Source organism: Ahaetulla prasina, chromosome 3 (assembly GCF_028640845.1).
Source record: "Ahaetulla prasina isolate Xishuangbanna chromosome 3, ASM2864084v1, whole genome shotgun sequence".
Classification (NCBI taxonomy): Eukaryota; Metazoa; Chordata; class Lepidosauria; order Squamata; family Colubridae; genus Ahaetulla; species Ahaetulla prasina.
This window is the reverse complement of record NC_080541.1, coordinates 208,772,426-208,789,439: the sequence shown is the minus strand read 5'-3', so window position 1 is coordinate 208,789,439 and position 17,014 is coordinate 208,772,426. Positions and strand designations below refer to the sequence as shown.

Sequence of the window (17,014 nt, the reverse complement as noted above, 5' to 3'; positions counted from 1 at the left end):
AAATCTTAGAAAAGCCAAAGGGCCTGGTTATATTTAGATATATTTAGCTTAAAGAAGTGAATTTAAGCATAAGAGTGAATTTTCTGATTGTGAGAGCTACTAAACAGCAGGACAGGTTCTTCCTGAAGTTCCAGATGGTAATCTCCATCACTAGAGATTTTCAAAGGCTAGACAGCCATTTATCTGGAATTATTTTAGAATATCTGTCTAGGATTTCTGCCCCTGGGCAGGGGGATTATAACCTAAATCATTTTAACCCTAATAGTTAAGGTCATAAGTTTTGATATCCTTTCTGTGTCACAGCCCTGCACTTATGACTACAATTGGAACCAGAATTTCCATTGCTAAGCAAGGGAATTAAGAAAGTTGTACACAGCTTTGTTTTATTTATTTTTGCCATAGTTGTTAAGTGACTCATATGATCTGAAAGCAAACCTGGCTTTCTCCATTGACTCCGTTTGCTGGAAGCTGGATGAGAAGGTCACAAATGGCCTGAGGATGCTACAATTGTTGTAAATACATGCTGGTTGCCAATTCCCTGACTTTTGATCAAATGACCATGAGGATGTTGCAGTGATCATAAGTGTAAGAATTGGTTATAAGTCATTTTTTTCAGTGCTAAATGAATGGTTGTAAATTAAGGACTACCTCTCATTAACATGCTGTCATATCACGATCTAGAAAATGTTTAAAAGCTTGCTCTGTGTTCTGAATAGGGATTGAACCATTCATACAATCTGAAATCTTCTCAATGCATAATGTTAACATGGGGCTTAAAAAGAAGCATTCCTGGTGCCAAATAGAATAGTGGTATTACCTACAGAATTCTGGGCATTATTGCTCTTCTTGAATAGTTCAGAAAAGTCACATGCATAATCTTTCTAACAATATGGGAAAGGCCATTTTATTTTTATTTCTAAACTTTTAAAATACATATTTAAGCACTTGAACATGAATTAAACATATAGACACAAGAATTCTCTTTAGATAGCTTAGCTGAGACAAAACCAGATTTTAATAAACAGGGAGACCACTAATTCCAGTTCCTAAAAATAAGCAACCAGTCTTAAAATGGGAAAAGTGCTACAGTGAGTGTTGAAACAAGAAAATAAAACCGTAAACTACATTATTCAAGAAATCACCGAAATGGATGAACTAAATGTTGAACAACTGATAGCAAAGGACAAATCAACAGCAGAGATTAACTATATATATGAAGCCCATACTGAAATAAAGTTTCTTTGTTCCAGATGTGATTATGAAACATTGCAAATTACAAATGATAATTTTCAAGCCAGTCTTTCTCTTCTCCTGAAAATTAAGAAATAATCTAGCAGTTATAATCCAGTCTCTCTTCCTTTCATCTGCTTTGTTATTGTCGTCCAGCTCAGTTGCAAGCCTTGGTGTCGGATCAGTCCATCTCAATACATACACACACAACTTGTTAAAGTCCTTGGCTCCATTTAATCAATGTTCTGACCGATAGGTGGGAAAGGTTTCTGTTCTGTGGATCGTCAGTGGGCTATCTTCTCCAAATCAAACAAAAAGGAGAAAGAAAGAAAAATGATGTTATCACATTATCACACATTCAGGATGTAATCAGTTTGTCTGATTGAGCAGCTGCTCACTTTTTCTGTTAAAACTACAATTTGAGATGCCCAAAAGCATCCTGACCAAGAAAAGTATTTTTTTCCCCTTTCATTCTAATGTTCAGATTTTTATAAAGCTTTACATATCGTTATCCATCCCATTTTTTTGAGGTGTTGAAACGCCAATCCAAACCTCCTTCAAACAGATTGAGCTGTTGGACAGCATTACTTGGTCTGCTGTATGGATCAGTGGTGGGTTTCAAATTTTTTTACTACCGGTTCTGTGGGTGTGGCTTGGTTGGTGTGGCATGACTTGGTGGGCATGGCTTAGTGGGCATGGCAGGGGAAGGATACTGTAAAATCTCCATTTCCACCCCAATCCAGGGGAAAGTTACTGAAAAAATCCCCATTTCCTCCCAATCAGCTGGGATTTAGGAGGCAGAGAAGAGATGGGGTGGGGCCAGTCAAAATGTTTACTACTGGTTCTCCGAACTACTCAAAATTTCCGCTACCAGTTCTCCAGAACTGGTCAGAACCTGCTGAAACCCATCTCAGATGCTTGGGTGGTTTAGGGGTAGAGAATTTTTGGTGGGTGGGAGTGTGTCTGGGGATTGTCATGTGTGTTGGGTCTCTGGGTGTTATGTGAATTTCGCTGTATTTGTATATACGTACAACGACAATAAACTTAAACTTCACTTTGTCTTCACCTAGACGTTTCTGCAGAAAGGACAAGAATCCAGATTATGGCCACAACTATGAACTGAAGCCACATCTTTTTGTGTTTTCATATAGACAGATGTCAGGTTCCAAAAACCAAGACACACTGAGATTCTTCTAAACAATTTCCTTTATAGCAATAGCACTTAGACTTATATACTGCTTCACAGTGCTATACAGCCCTTTCTAAGTCATTTACAGAGTCAGCATATTGCCCCCAAACAATCTGGGTCCTCATTTTACCCATCTCGGAAGGATGGAAGGCTGAGTCAACCTTGAGCTGGTGAGATTCGAACTGCTGAACTGCTGGCAGCCGGCAGTCAGCAGAAGTAGCCTGCAGTACTGCATTCTAACCAGTGTAACACCATGGCTCATAGTTTAGAGTTCCTCACCTATAAATAAAAAGTCCTGCCAAACTCATGCAGATTACTTGCACTGTGAAGCATATCCTCTGGGAACTATTAGGGAGTATAGCCATATTTACCCTCTTTCTCTCACAGAAATGATCTAAACTAGAGCCAGGGTGGCACAGTGGTTAGAATGCAAGATTTGCTGGCTAATTCTGCCAACTGCCAGGAGTTCGACCCTGGAGTTCAAGGACTCCCATCTCTAGGAGAATACTCTTCCAGAGAGCAGCTTTCTGTATCCCATTAGAGGGCACTACGTAACTGATGGTACCCAAAGCACACCAGCTCTGTCCAATCAAATAGAACAGACAGAAACTACAGGAGGCAAGTGGTCCATCAGCTAACTAAGTCCATTATGGCTCTATAGATCATAACCAGCAAGTAGACTTATTTTAAAATATCTATCTAGGATTCCTGCCCTTAATAACCATTCAAAGTTACTACGGACCTCCCCAAATCTACTCACAACCCATTTTCGAAGGACTGGACTGGGCTGGACTAGACTAGACTAGACTAGACTAGACTAGTCTAGAGGAGAACAGAACAGAACAGAATAGTTGGACAGGACCTTGGAAGTCTTCTAGTCCAACCCCCTGCTCAGGCAGGAAACCCCATTCCATGACCCACCCACTCAACACACACACACATTGTATTCATGTGATTGTATTTTGGGGGCTTGGCAACCAGATCCCCTTTACAGCTGTTTGTTGCTCTCGTGATCATATTACTGTGATTTGTGACACCTTTTGCCAATATCTGGTATTTAATTCTGGTTTCAGACCAAAAAACCCCAACCCACTGAAGAAAATAGATTTGCTTTACAATTGTGGAGATCATTTAACAACTGCCACATACACTTAACAACTGCTGCCCAAAAAAACCCAAATATGTTGAAAATTTGGTTCTGGTCATGTTATTCCTTGACTTACAACCACTATATATGACTATTACAGTCAATTATAGTTGTAAATCAAGGACTACATATACGTATTTCACCTTTAATAGCATGCCAGACTCTCTCTGTGATGCGAACGTTTACTGCGGCTGACCTTCTTGCCCTGCGAGATGCCCCTCTCTCACGGGTTTGGCCCTCCATATTATCGAGGGCCCACCTTGAGGACGGGCTTTGGAGCCCCAAGAGGTGGCATGCTAAAAATAGGAGGCTTAGGAGCTTTTTAATTAGTTGTTTTAATAGATTTTTAAAGGGAGTTTTAATGGGGATTTTAAGGGTTGGGAGGGGGGAAGGGTCGAGAAGGGTGGGGGGAAAAACCCACTGGGGTGGGGGGGGAGGGTATGTCCAGTCCCAGTGCGTGCTCACGGCTTCATTTCATCGGGTCCGAAGACAGGGGGCAGGGGGAAGTTCAGAGCGTAGAGTGTTATTCCATCTGTACGGTAAGTGGGAGAGGCAGATATGGTGGAGGCAAGGGGTCGTTCCTGGGAGCACGTGCTCGATGTTTAAAAGCGATCGCGTGCTCCGGCCCCTCAGTCCTTACTCGTTCCCCGGATGGCCAAGATCCTCAGAGCTTGGGTCTTCGGCTGATGCTGTGCAATGCCCGGTCCATGGTAAATAAGGCTCCCTTGATTTACGACCTTATACAGAGGGAGTCCGCGGACTTTACGGGCATTACGGAGACCTGGTTGGGCACAGAGGGGAGTGTTCCCCTGGTTGAACTGTGCCCTCCGGGTTTCCATGCATTTCATCAGCCGAGGGCCCAAGGTAGGGGTGGGGGGGTGGCGGTTGTGATTAAAGAAAGTCTAGAGCCGAGGGAGTCCACTGTGCCTCAGATAGCTGGTTGTGAATCCCTCCTTGTGAAGTGGGGCCATAGGAATCAGATGGGTCTGTTGATCGCGTACCTGGCTCCTTGCTGCGTGACTACAGCCCTGCCTGAGCTGCTGGAGGTGCTGGCCGGGGTGGCAGTTGAGACTCCCAGACTTTTGGTCATGGGGGATTTCAACTTGCCATCGGCCGGCTTGTCATCAACACTAGCTCAGGAGTTCCTGGCTTCCATGACGGCCATGGACCTGATTCAAGTAATTGATGGCCCTACACACATGGGGGGAGGCACACTAGATCTGATTTTTATCTCTGGACAGTGGATTAATGATCTGGTATTAGGAGATTTAGTGACGGAACCGGTGTCATGGTCGGATCATTTTCTCCTTCGCTTGGACTTTCGGACCGCCGCTCACTACTGCAGGGAGACGGAGCCAATGTGTTGGTTCCGTCCCAGGCACTTGATGGACCCTGAGAGGTTCCGGACGGAGCTTGGGCCGTTCCCTGAGGATCTTGCCCACGGCACGACTGAAGAACTAGTTGCGGCCTGGGAGCGGGCCGCGGCTGGGGCTTTGGACCGTGTCGTGCCTTTGCGGCCTCTGACCCGGCGTAGATCTCACTTGGCTCCTTGGTTCTCTGAGGAGCTGAGGGAGATGAAACGCCGGAGAAGACGCCTAGAGAGTACCTGGAGGTCTAGCCGTTCCGAGGCTGATCGGACACTAGTGAGATCTTTTACTAAGACCTACCTAGTGGCAATGAGGGAGGCGAAACGTTCCTACGTTTCCACCCTCATTGCATCGGCAGATAACCGCCCGGCCGCCCTGTTCCGGGTGACTCGCTCCCTCCTTCATCAGGAGGGGCGGGATGACCCCCTACAGGGACGTGCTGAGGAGTTTAACGGTTATCTATACGATAAAATCGTTCAGCTTCGGGATAGTTTAGACCAAAATTGCGATGATCCAAGTGGGATGGCAGAGGCACGTCTTGTTGAGGTTGTTTGGGATGAGTTTGAGACTGTGGCTCTCGAGGACGTGGACAGGTTACTGGGGAGGCTACATGCGACCACATGTTTACTGGACCCGTGTCCTTCCTGGCTGGTGCTGGCTACTCAGGAAGTGACACGAGGCTGGCTCCAGGGAATTATAAATGCTTCTTTGATGGAAGGGGTTTTCCCCGCTGCTTTGAAAGAGGCGGTGGTGAGACCCCTCCTCAAGAAGCCTTCCCTGGACCCAGCTATTTTGGGAAATTACCGTCCAGTCTCCAACCTTCGCTTTGTGGCGAAGGTTGTAGAGAGTGTGGTTGCATGGCAGCTTCCCCGGTACCTGGATGAAGCCGTCTATCTAGACCCGTTCCAGTCCGGCTTCCGGTCCGGTCACAGTACGGAGACAGCTTTGGTCGCGTTGGTGGATGACCTCTGGAGGGCCAGGGATAGGGGTTGTTCCTCTGCCCTGGTCCTATTAGATCTCTCAGCGGCATTTGATACCATTGACCATGGTATCTTGCTGCACCGGTTGGAGGGGTTGGGAGTGGGAGGCACCGTTTATCGGTGGTTCTCCTCCTATCTCTCCGACCGGTCGCAGAAGGTGTTGACAGGGGGGCAGAGGTCGACCACGAGACACCTTACTTGTGGGGTGCCTCAGGGGTCAATTCTCTCGCCCCTCCTGTTCAACATCTACATGAAGCCACTGGGTGAGGTCATCAGTGGTTTCGGGGTGAGTTATCATCTGTACGCTGATGATACTCAGCTGTACTTTTCCACCCCGGACCACCCCAACGAAGCTGTCGAAGTGCTGTCCCGGTGTCTGGAAGCCGTACGGGTCTGGATGGGGAGAAACAGACTCAAGCTCAATCCCTCCAAGACGGAGTGGCTGTGGATGCCGGCACCCCGGTACAGTCAGCTGCAGCCGCAGCTGGCTGTGGGGGGCGAGTTATTGGCCCCAACGGAGAGGGTGCGCAACTTGGGTGTCCTCTTGGATGGGCGACTGTCGTTTGATGATCATTTGGCGGCCGTCTCCAAGAGGGCCTTCCACCAAGTACGCTTGGTGCGCCAGTTGCGCCCCTTTCTTGACCGGGATGCCTTATGCACGGTCACTCATGCCCTTGTCACTTCCCGCTTGGACTATTGCAATGCTCTCTACATGGGGCTGCCCTTGAAGTGCACCCGGAGGCTGCAGTTAGTCCAGAATGCAGCTGCGTGGGTAATAGTGGGAGCAACTCGTTGCTCCCATGTAACACCAATCCTGCGCAGTTTGCACTGGCTTCCTGTGGTCTTTCGGGTGCGCTTCAAGATTCTGGTTACCACCTTTAAAGCGCTCCATGGCTTAGGACCCGGGTACTTACGGGACCGCCTGCTGTTACCTTTTGCCTCCCACCGACCCGTACGCTCACACAGAGAGGGCCTTCTCAGGGTGCCGTCCGCCAAGCAATGTCGGCTGGCGGCCCCCAGGGGAAGGGCCTTCTCTGTTGGAGCTCCTACGCTTTGGAATGAACTTCCCCCTGGTTTACGTCAAGTGCCTGATCTTCGGACTTTTCGCCGTGAGCTGAAAACGCACCTATTTATTCAAGCGGGACTGGATTGAAATTTTATTGGGGTTATTTATATTTTAAGATTTTAAATTGTTTTAATATTTCGGCCACATTATAATATGTTTTTTAATTTCTTTTAATGTTTATATAGTATTTTTACTTGGCTGTACACCGCCCTGAGTCCTTCGGGAGAAGGGCGGTATAAAAATCTAAATAAATAAATAAATAAATAAATAAATAAATAAATAAATAAATAAATAAATAAATAAATAAATAAATAAATAAATAAATAAATAAATTTCTTTTTTATTACTTTTCTTTCCAATCACAAATAAATTATATTGGACATTATATAAACACTTTCCTTGGCCACTAGATGTCCTCAGAGATTATAAGACAAATCAACAAGATTTGAACTGAAGCTACAAAAATATGAACAACATTTTCGCCTTACTAGAAATAAGTTTATTCAGGAGAGAGAGAGATAAAATCTGCCTTTCATCACACAATCTAAGCTACTACAATTAGAGATGCATTTAATGCATTTTCCTAATTGGAAACCAATAACATTTTTTTTTCTGTTGAGAATAAGGCTCTGGAATAGGTTTGGAGTTTGATGCCTGCTATTTTCTAATTTCGAAGAATCATATATACAGTCCACTATCCATTTCTTAAACTTTCAGACCAGAGGGGTGTTATGCCCTCATTTACAGGGTTTCTATATGACAGCAGCTCTGCCCCCATAAACATTTTTATTTATATTGAGTACCAGAAGGTCATCATCAGGCGTGCATAAGAATTAATTTAGAACATAAAGAATTAAAACATGGGTGGTTTTTATCTGGAATGTCAAGATTTAGAATCTGATAGATCGCAGCCGGTTCCTATATTTCCTTTTGGTTTTCACAATCTAAATTTCAGCCAGACAAGGAAAAGATAACATGCAATAACTTTCAATAAGGTTTTCCCAGTTGCAATGTATGGCTGTGAAAGTTGGACCATAAGGAAAGCTGGGCAGCAAAGAATTTAGGCCTTTGAACTATGGTGCTGGAGAAGACTCCTGCGAGTCCCTTGGACTGCAAAGCTATCAATCTGGTCAGTCCTAGAGGAGCTCAACCCTGACTGCTCTTTAGAAGGCCAGATCCTGAAGATGAAACTCAAATACTTTGGCCATCTAATGAGAAGGAAGGACTCACTGGAGAAGAGCCTAATGCTGGGAACAATTGAGGGCAAAAGAAGAAGGGGACGGCAGAGAACGAGATGGCTGGATGGAGTCACTGAAGCAGCAGGCATGAGTTTAAATGGACTCCGGGGGATGGTAGAGAACAGAAAGGCCTGGAGGAATGTTGTCCATGACATGACTTTGCAACTAATGACTTTGCAGACACGACTTTGGTCAGACACGACTTTGCAACTAACAACAACGTCAACAACTTTCAATAAAGAGCTATTCAATCAGGCATCATTTTTGAGGTGGAATGAAGACTGATCGATTAAGTCTGTGGACTTAATTGTTGCAGACTTCCAAAATGGGTGACTTGATTAACACTTCAAAGTCACGCCACTTATTCAATTCCATCCACAATCTAGTCAAGATTATTAGGACACTCAGATATAATGATAATCAGTTTTATGCACAAAAGGCATGTTTTTCTTAAATGAAAATAGTGATGTAAAGTCTAGAGAGCACATTGTAAAACGTCACCTGAGATCTAATTATGTCATGTACATTTTCAATGAAGAAAAGATCTTCCACCTTGCTCTTCACAGGTGGCCACAATCTCTCCTATGCAAACATGAAGGTTATGTGGTCTCTCTTCATTCTCACTTCTTCTTTTACATTCTCCAATTCACCTGCAACTTCCTTATTCATTTGTTCGTTCATTCATTCATTCATTCATCCAAACCATACTTTTTCACCAGATCCAAATCACCCTTCCAAACCAAATCTGGGAACTATGGTCTGAAGCTGATTTCCAATTCTATTTGGGAAGGCAAGCATCGAGATTTGTAATACAGGCATTAATAGAAAATTAGAGCTTCTTTGAAATGGGAAACCAGAGAAGGTCATTGGCCAGGAGAGGGGAGAAGAACAAGAAAAAGAAAGCACTGAAGACTGTCACTGATTAATGCAATACCAAATGAATCTGTATATTGCTATATAAATGATCCTGAGGTTCAATGTGCAATGTTATATGGGAAAGACCCTGGGGGATAAGGGAATAGTCAGATAAGAGATACCATAGTTCACAACTGGATAGTGGGTGGAACAAGAGGTTCAGAAGGGACCCTCCCTATTTTCTTAGGGCAGGGGTCGGCTCTGGAGCTGCAGGTGGCTATTTCATCCCTCTGCTGTGGCTCCCTGTCATCGGTTGGCTCAACAATTGATACGGCTTCCAGTTAGGATAGGAAGAGGAAAAAGGACACTCTGCTAGGAGGAGACTTTATGGTGGGGGAACTGGACTTCCAGTTGGCAGAGGAAAAAGGACACTGCGCTAGGAGGAGACTCTATGGTGGGGGAGCCGGGCTTCCAGTCAGCTCCAGAATTGAACGGGGAGCTTCCAGTTAGGACCTTGGTGGCTCTTTGAGTGTTTAAGGTTGCCAACCCTTGTCTTAGGGTATAAATTAGGTGGGAGTGGGTTGGCTGAGATGAACTTTCAGACTTGCAAATTTGGTGCCAACTTCACAGTATAAATCAAATTCCAACCAGATGAGCTAATTCTACTTTATTGCAAAGTGACATTGAACAGAATCTTGCAAGTCTGAAAGTATCTCTCTACCAGAGGTGGGTTTCAGCAGGTTCTGACCAGTCCTGGAGAACGTGTAGTGGAAATTTTGAGTAGTTCAGAGAACCAGGAGTAAAATTCTGACTGGCCCCACCCCCATCTATTCTCTGCCTCCCGAGTCCCAGCTGATCGGGAGGAAATGGAGATTTTGAAGTAATCTTCCCCTGGATTGGGGAGGGAATGGAGATTTTACAGTATCCTTCTCCGCCACCCCACCAAGCCATGCCCACCACCAAGCCACACCCACAGAACTAGTATTAAAATTTTTTGAAACCCACCACTTCTCTTTACCTCCTTTGCAGCTCAGGAAACTAGAGAGGGTCCCTTCTGAGCTTCTTGGCCCATCCATTATCCAGTTGCAGGCAATGTTGTATCTTATTGACTGTTCCCTTGGCTACATCTCTTGGCTCAGGCATGCATACCATCACCCAATGGGACTATTTTTGGAAATGTTATATCAGCACCCTACCTTGTAAGCCAAAGAGTTGTCCGGTACTGTGCTGCCGTGTGATGTGCTGCCAATAGGCACTCCTGGGCAAGGGGACCATGGTGCCAAGAGAAACAGCTCGGTCAGTCATTTTCATTTGAAGCTGAAAGAAAATCCAAGACATAATGGGATGAATACCTGAAATGCATATGAAATGCATCTTCAACATGCTGCATCAAAGTTGCACCTAGGCTGGTTTTAATGCTTTTCATCTTTGCAATGTGCAAAAAGAGACTTTATGGTGGGGGAACTGGACTTCCAGTTGGCAGAGGAAAAAGGACACCATGATAGGAGAAGACTCTATGGTGGGGGAACCGAGCTTCCAGTCAGCTCCAGAATTATTATTATTATTTTTTTATTTATTATTTAAATTTATATATCGCCCTATCTCCCAAAGGACTCAGGGCGGTTCACAGGCATATAAAACATCAATATACAAAATTAAAATAATCTTTAAAAAACTTATTCCAATGCCCTATCATTAAAAATAGAAATATAAATATTAAAAATCAATTTAAAACCCCTATAAAATTTAAAATCTAAGCCAGTCCTGCACAGATGAATAAATGTGTCTTGAGCTCGCGACGGAAGGTTCGAAGGTCCGGAAGTTGGCGGAGTCCTGGGGAGCTCGTTCCAGAGGCGGGAGCCCCACAGAAGGCCCTTCCTGGGCGTCGCCAGGCGACACTGCCTAGCTGGCGGCACCTGAGGAGTCCCTCCTGTGAGGCGCTGCGGGTCGGTGAGAGGTATCTGGTCGCAGTAGGCGGTCCCGTAGATAACCCGGCCCTATGCCATGGGCGCTTTAAAGGTGGTCACCAAAACCTTGAAGCGCACCGGAACCACAGGTAGCCAGTGCAGCCTCGCAGGATGGGTGTTATCACGGGAGCCACGAGGGGCTCCATCTATCACCAGCGCAGCCGCATTCTGGACTAACTGTAGCCTCCGGATGCCCTTCAAGGAGCCCCATGTAGAGGCGTTGCAGTAATCCAGGCGAGGCGTCACGAGGCGTGGTGACCGTGCATAGGGCCTCCCGGTCCAGAAAGGCGCAACTGGCGCACCAGGCGAACCTGGTAGAACGCTCTCCTGGAGCGGCCGTCAAATGATCTTCTAGAGACAGCCGTTCATCCAGGAGGGCGCCTAAGTTCGCACCCTCTCCATCGGGGCCAGTGACTCGCCACCGATGGTCAGCCGCGGTTAGCTGACTGTGCGGGATGCGGCATCCACAGCCACTCTGTCTTGGAGGATTGAGCTTGAGCCTGTTTCTCCCCATCCAGACCCGTCGGCCTCCAGACACGGGACAGCACTTGATAACCGTTGGGGTGGTCCGGTGTGGCGCTACAGCTGGGTGTCATCCGCATACAGCTGGTACTTCACACGAAACCACTGATGATCTCACCCAGCGGCTTCATGTAGATGTTAAACAGAAGGCGAGAGAATCGACCCTGCGGCACCCACAAGTGAGGCGCCTCGGGGCCGACCTCTGCCCCCTGTCAACACCGACTGCGACCGGTCGGAGAGATGGGAGGAGAACCACCGATAAGCGGTGCCTCCACTCCCAATCCCCCAACCGGCGCAGCAGGATACCATGGTCGATGGTATCGAAAGCCGCTGAGAGGTCTAATAGGACCAGGGCAGAGGAACAACCCCTATCCTGGCCCTCAGAGATCATCCTGCGACCAAAGCCGTCTCCGTGCTGTAACCGGGCGGAAACCGGACTGGAGCAGGTCTAGATAGACAGTTTCATCCAGGTGCAAGGAAACTGATATGCCACCATACTCTCTACAACCTTCGCGGCGGGTTGGAGACGGACGATAATTACCTAAAACAGCGGGTCAGGAAGGCTTCTTGAGGAGGGCCTCACCACCGCCTCTTTCAAGGCGGCGGAAGACACCCTCCACCAAAGAAGCGCTCGTAATCGCCTGGAGCCAGCCTCGTGTCACCTCCTGCGTGGCCAGCACCAACCAGGAGGGGCACGGGTCCAGTAAACATGTGGTGGCATTCAGCCTCCCCAACAACCTGTCCATGTCCTCGGGAGCGACAGGGTCAAACTCATCCCATACAATGTCACCAAGACCACCCTCAGCCGTCTCACCCGTATCACCGCAATTGAACGGGGGGCTTCCAGTTAGGACCTTTGTGGCTCTTTGAGTGTTTAAGATTGCCAACCCTTGTCTTAGGGTATAAATTAGGTGGGAGTGGGTTGGCTGATATGAACTTTCAGACTTGCAAATTTGGTGCCAACTTCACAGTATAAATCAGATTCCAACCAGATGAGCTAATTCTACTTTATTGCAAAGTGACATTGAACAGAATCTTGCAAGTCTGAAAGTATCTCTCTACCAGAGGTGGGTTTCAGCAGGTTCTGACCAGTCCTGGAGAACTGGTAGTGGAAATTTTGAGTAGTTCAGAGAACCGGTAGTAAAAATTCTGACTGGCTCCACCCCCATCTATTCTCTGCCTCCCAAGTCCCCGCTGATTGGGAGGAAATGGAGATTTTGAAGTAATCTTCCCCTGGATTGGGGAGGGAATGGAGATTTTACAGTATCCTTCCCCACCACGCCCACCAAGCCATGCCCACCACCAAGCCACACCCACAGAACTAGTATTAAAGAATTTTGAAACCCACCACTGCTCTTTACCTCCTCTGCAGCTCAAGAAACTAGAGAGGGTCCCTTCTGAGCTTCTTGGCCCACCCATTATCCAGTTGCAGGCAATGTTGTATCTTATTGACTGTTCTCTTGGCTACATCTCTTGGCTCAGGCTCCGAAGATCTTTCATGCATTCCATCACCCAATGGGTCTATTTTTGGAAATGTTATATCAGCACCCTACCTTGTAAGCCAAAGAGCTGTCCAGTACTGTGCTGCCGTGTGATGTGCTGCCAGTAGGCACTCCTGGGCAAGGGGACCATGGTGCCAAGAGAAACAGCTCGGTCAGTCATTTTCATTTGAAGCTGAAAGAAAATCCAAGACATAATGGGATGAATACCTGAGGACCATATGAAATGCATCTTCAACATGGCTGGTTTTAATGCTTTTCATCTTTGCAATGTGCAAAAAAGAAGCTCATATCTAAAATTAAAGTTAGTTTATATAACCGAAGAAAGCAGAAGAACATTAGTATAATCTGGCTTTCTCAAATAAGATTGTTATCTTGAATATCTTCAGTCTGGAGTCTGATTCTGATGGCTTGAGGTCGACTCAGCCTTCCATCATTCTAAGGTTGGTAAAAATGAGGACCCAGATTGTTGGGGTCAATACACTGACTATATAAACCACTCAGAGAGCATTGTATGCTTGATCTATTGAGGAGTATAAAAGAGTAGAGATGTCAGCAGTCATACTGATAACTCCTTTGAGGAAAGGGATCCCACAAACCAAGATTTTACCATATTACCTTGGCTGAGAAATAACACTGGTGCAATTTTGTGCATATATGCACTCTTCCTTTGTTGGGTTTAAGATGAATAATTTAAGAAGTAAAGAATTAATGATACATCATATATTTAACAGCATTGCATTCAAATTTCTCAAATACCAGCAAGGTGGGAGATATATTCAAAAGCAATACTAGCCTTACCAGAAGCCATTCTAACAATTTGTCTCTCAACATGTACACACACACACACATACACACAAACACACATTTAGGGACTCTGGGACTCATTGAAATAAAGACTGGATGACATTAGATTTTTTTTAATGGGAATACCAGAATTCTTGCCAGCCAAACAAATAAGAGATTTGTTAAGATATCTTGATAACAATGAGAGACAAACCATGATTGCTATATACCAAGCCCCCCAAAACCATCTTTATCCTGCCATGCCTTCTTCCACATGGGTAATTTTATTTCTGTGGCTTATGCTCTCTTCTATCTTTATATCGGTCAAAGAAAGCAATTTATCATCGATTTCCAACACAGTGTTAAAACTTTTACCAGTTCTTGGGGGGAAGTTTAAGTAAGAATGACATCATTCATAACTGTTTGTAGTTCAGCTTGACTTTGTTTTGGGATTACAACTTTGGCCATAGTTTAAAACTGATTACGGTCATTTTCTGATATACTTTTCAACGAATGAAAATGTGTGATTAGACTTTCACAGTATAAAATGAAAAAAAAAAGAACAACATGCCACTTGCTGGAAAGTTGATTTCATAACAATTCTACCTTTGGGAGTTAGGAGGGAGTTAGAATAAACTACAGATTATCACACTTGTTCAGAACAAATATGCTGTTCTAAGAGTAGGGAAAATAACACATGGCTTGGCCATTCAAAGACAAAAACACTAGGGAAAACATATAATTCTTTTCCCCTGGAAAAAAAAAAGCATGAATTTTAACAAGCTATATTCCATTAATGTCAAAGAACATTGTCACAATTTCTTCTGGAAGAAAAGAAATTGCAGACTGTATTTTCCTCAGAGAAACCCATGGCAGGATGAATATTAGGAACAAATGAGATTTTATCTAATTTTTTTTTTTTACTTTCCCTCCTTCTACTTTTATTTTTTCTACTTTCTCCACATGCACACAGAAAGAGCAGAGCTGAAGAATGACAGTTTTTTAAAAGAAAGTAGCTCACTCCTACCTATCAGGGTTCTGAAGGATGCCCTAATTAAATCATGAGCCCCCAGCCAAGTTTCAAAAAAAAATCCAGTTATTTATTAGGAGCTTCATGTCGGCATGTACCCAAATGAAGCCAACTCTGACCCCACATAATTTATGGCTCAAAACATGACCCTGTTTACCCCCTCCCTCCAGGGTATCATTAATCACATTCACCAACAGAGCAATTTCCCAAGTTGTAGAGATCACTCCCCTCCGGCTGCTGCAGGTAACCCTAGGAGACAGCCTTGAGAAACATATGTCTGGGAAGTGCTCCTGTCTTTGGTTGCCATGCTGCTTCATAGGTTTCCCGTCCCCCTTGCCTATGGAAAATCAAGAACAGCCAGGGATGCTTTGTGAGTTGACACTAGCTTTGCTCAAACTTTTACGAATTTCTGCAACTCTCCTAAAAGAGAGACATGGTTCTAGTGTTTCTTGGACTGACCAGGTGATAAAACGATGCTAAGAGACAGTTCTTTAAGGCCTATTAAAAGGATTTAGAATAACAGGGTTGGAAGGGACCTTGGAGGTCTTCTAGCCCAATCCCCTGCTTAGGCAGGAAACCCTACACCACTTCAGACAAATGGTTATCTAATCTCTTCTTAAACACTTCCAGTGTTGGAACATTTACAGCTTCTGGAGGCAAGTTGTTCCACTGATTAATTGTTCTAACTGTCAGGAAATGTCTCCTTAGTTCTAAGTTGCTTCTCTCCTTGCTTATTTATTTATTTATTTATTTATTTATTTATTTATTTATTTTGTCACAACAATATATGTAGGTATCATACAAAAGATTATATAGTATATAAACACATATATGAGTAAATATAAGGAGGTATAAGCATATATATAGGAAGAAGAAAAGAAAAACAATAGGACAGGAATGGTAGGCACGTTTGTGCGCTTATGCACGCCCCTTATGGTTCTCTTAGGAATGGGGTGAGGTCAACAGTAGAAAGTTTTTGGATAAAACTTTTAGGATTATGGGAAGAGACCACAGAGTCAGGTAAAGTATTCCAAGCACTGATGATTCTGTTACAGAAGTCATATTTTCTGCAATCTAGATTAAAGCGGTTGACATTAAGTTTAAATCTATTAGTTGCTCTAGTATTATTGCAATTAAAGCTGAAGTAGTCTTTAACAGGAAGGACATTACAATAGATGATTCTGTGAGTTAAGCTTAGGTCTTGTCAAGGCGACGGAGTTCCAAGTTTTCTAAGCCTAGGATTTCAAGTCTGGTGGGATAAGATATTTTGTTGTTTTCAGAGGAATGGAGAACTCTTCTTGTGAAATATTTCTGGACACGTTCGATTGTATTGATGTCAGAGATGTGGTGAGGGTTCCAAACAGGTGAGCTGTTTTCTAGAATTGGTCTAGCAAATGTTTTATATGCTCTGGTTAGTAGTGTGGTGTTTTTAGAAAAGAAGCTACATAAAATTAGGTTTACAACTCTTAGAGCTTTTTGCTATGTAGTTGCAGTGGGCTTTGGCACTTAGATCATTTGACATGAAAACTCCAAGGTCTTTAACGGGATGGGGTCGTCTGTAAGGTAATGTCCATCTAGTATGTACTTAGTTTTGGGTTCTTTTTCCTATATGTAAGACTGAGCATTTGCTGGTTGAAATTTGGAGCTGTCAATTTTTAGCCCAAGCGGTTAGATGATCAAGGTCGTTTTGAATGATAGAAGTATTGTCTGTGGTGTTAAATAGTTTGACATCAGCAAAGAGAACACAATTACTTGAGATGTGGTCACAAAGATCATTAATGTATAGTATAAAGAGTGTTGGTCCAAGGACGCTGCCTTGAGGAACGCCACTCTTGACAGGAACAGGATTTGATAAAGCATTGCCAATTTTGACCACTTGTTGTCTGTTAGACAGAAAAGCAGATATCCATTTGTGGAGGGGTCCTGAGATGCCATAGGATGTTAGTTTTAGGAGAAGTTTATCGTGTACTACTGAGTCAAAAGCTTTGCAGAAGTCTATGTAGATTGCATCTATTGATTTGCCTTGATCGAGATTTGAAGTCCATATGTTTTTGCAGTGGAGAAGTTGTAAGTTACATGATAATTTTTTTCCTGAAACCAAATTGTTTGTTGGAGAGTAGGTTGTTAGTTTCTAAGTG

The 17,014-nt window shown here is 44.4% G+C and overlaps 1 protein-coding gene across 2 annotated transcripts in view; it reads right to left on the bottom strand.

Annotated features, from left to right (window-relative positions):
* Positions 1–998: 998 nt before the first annotated feature.
* DOK5 (docking protein 5) overlaps positions 999–17,014 on the bottom strand; it is an 80,431-nt gene continuing 64,415 nt past the window's right edge. Inside the window, exons 7-8 of one of the 2 annotated variants that reach the window (XM_058178547.1) lie at positions 13,115–13,235; positions 999–1,526 (exon numbers count right to left, since the gene is read on the bottom strand). In XM_058178547.1, the coding sequence (XP_058034530.1) occupies positions 1,468–1,526; positions 13,115–13,235 (180 nt within the window). In that variant the 3' untranslated portion in view covers positions 999–1,467. Of the gene's footprint in view, positions 1,527–10,268; positions 10,390–13,114; positions 13,236–17,014 lie in introns of both variants that reach the window. The other variant, XM_058178548.1, reaches the window with a different exon arrangement.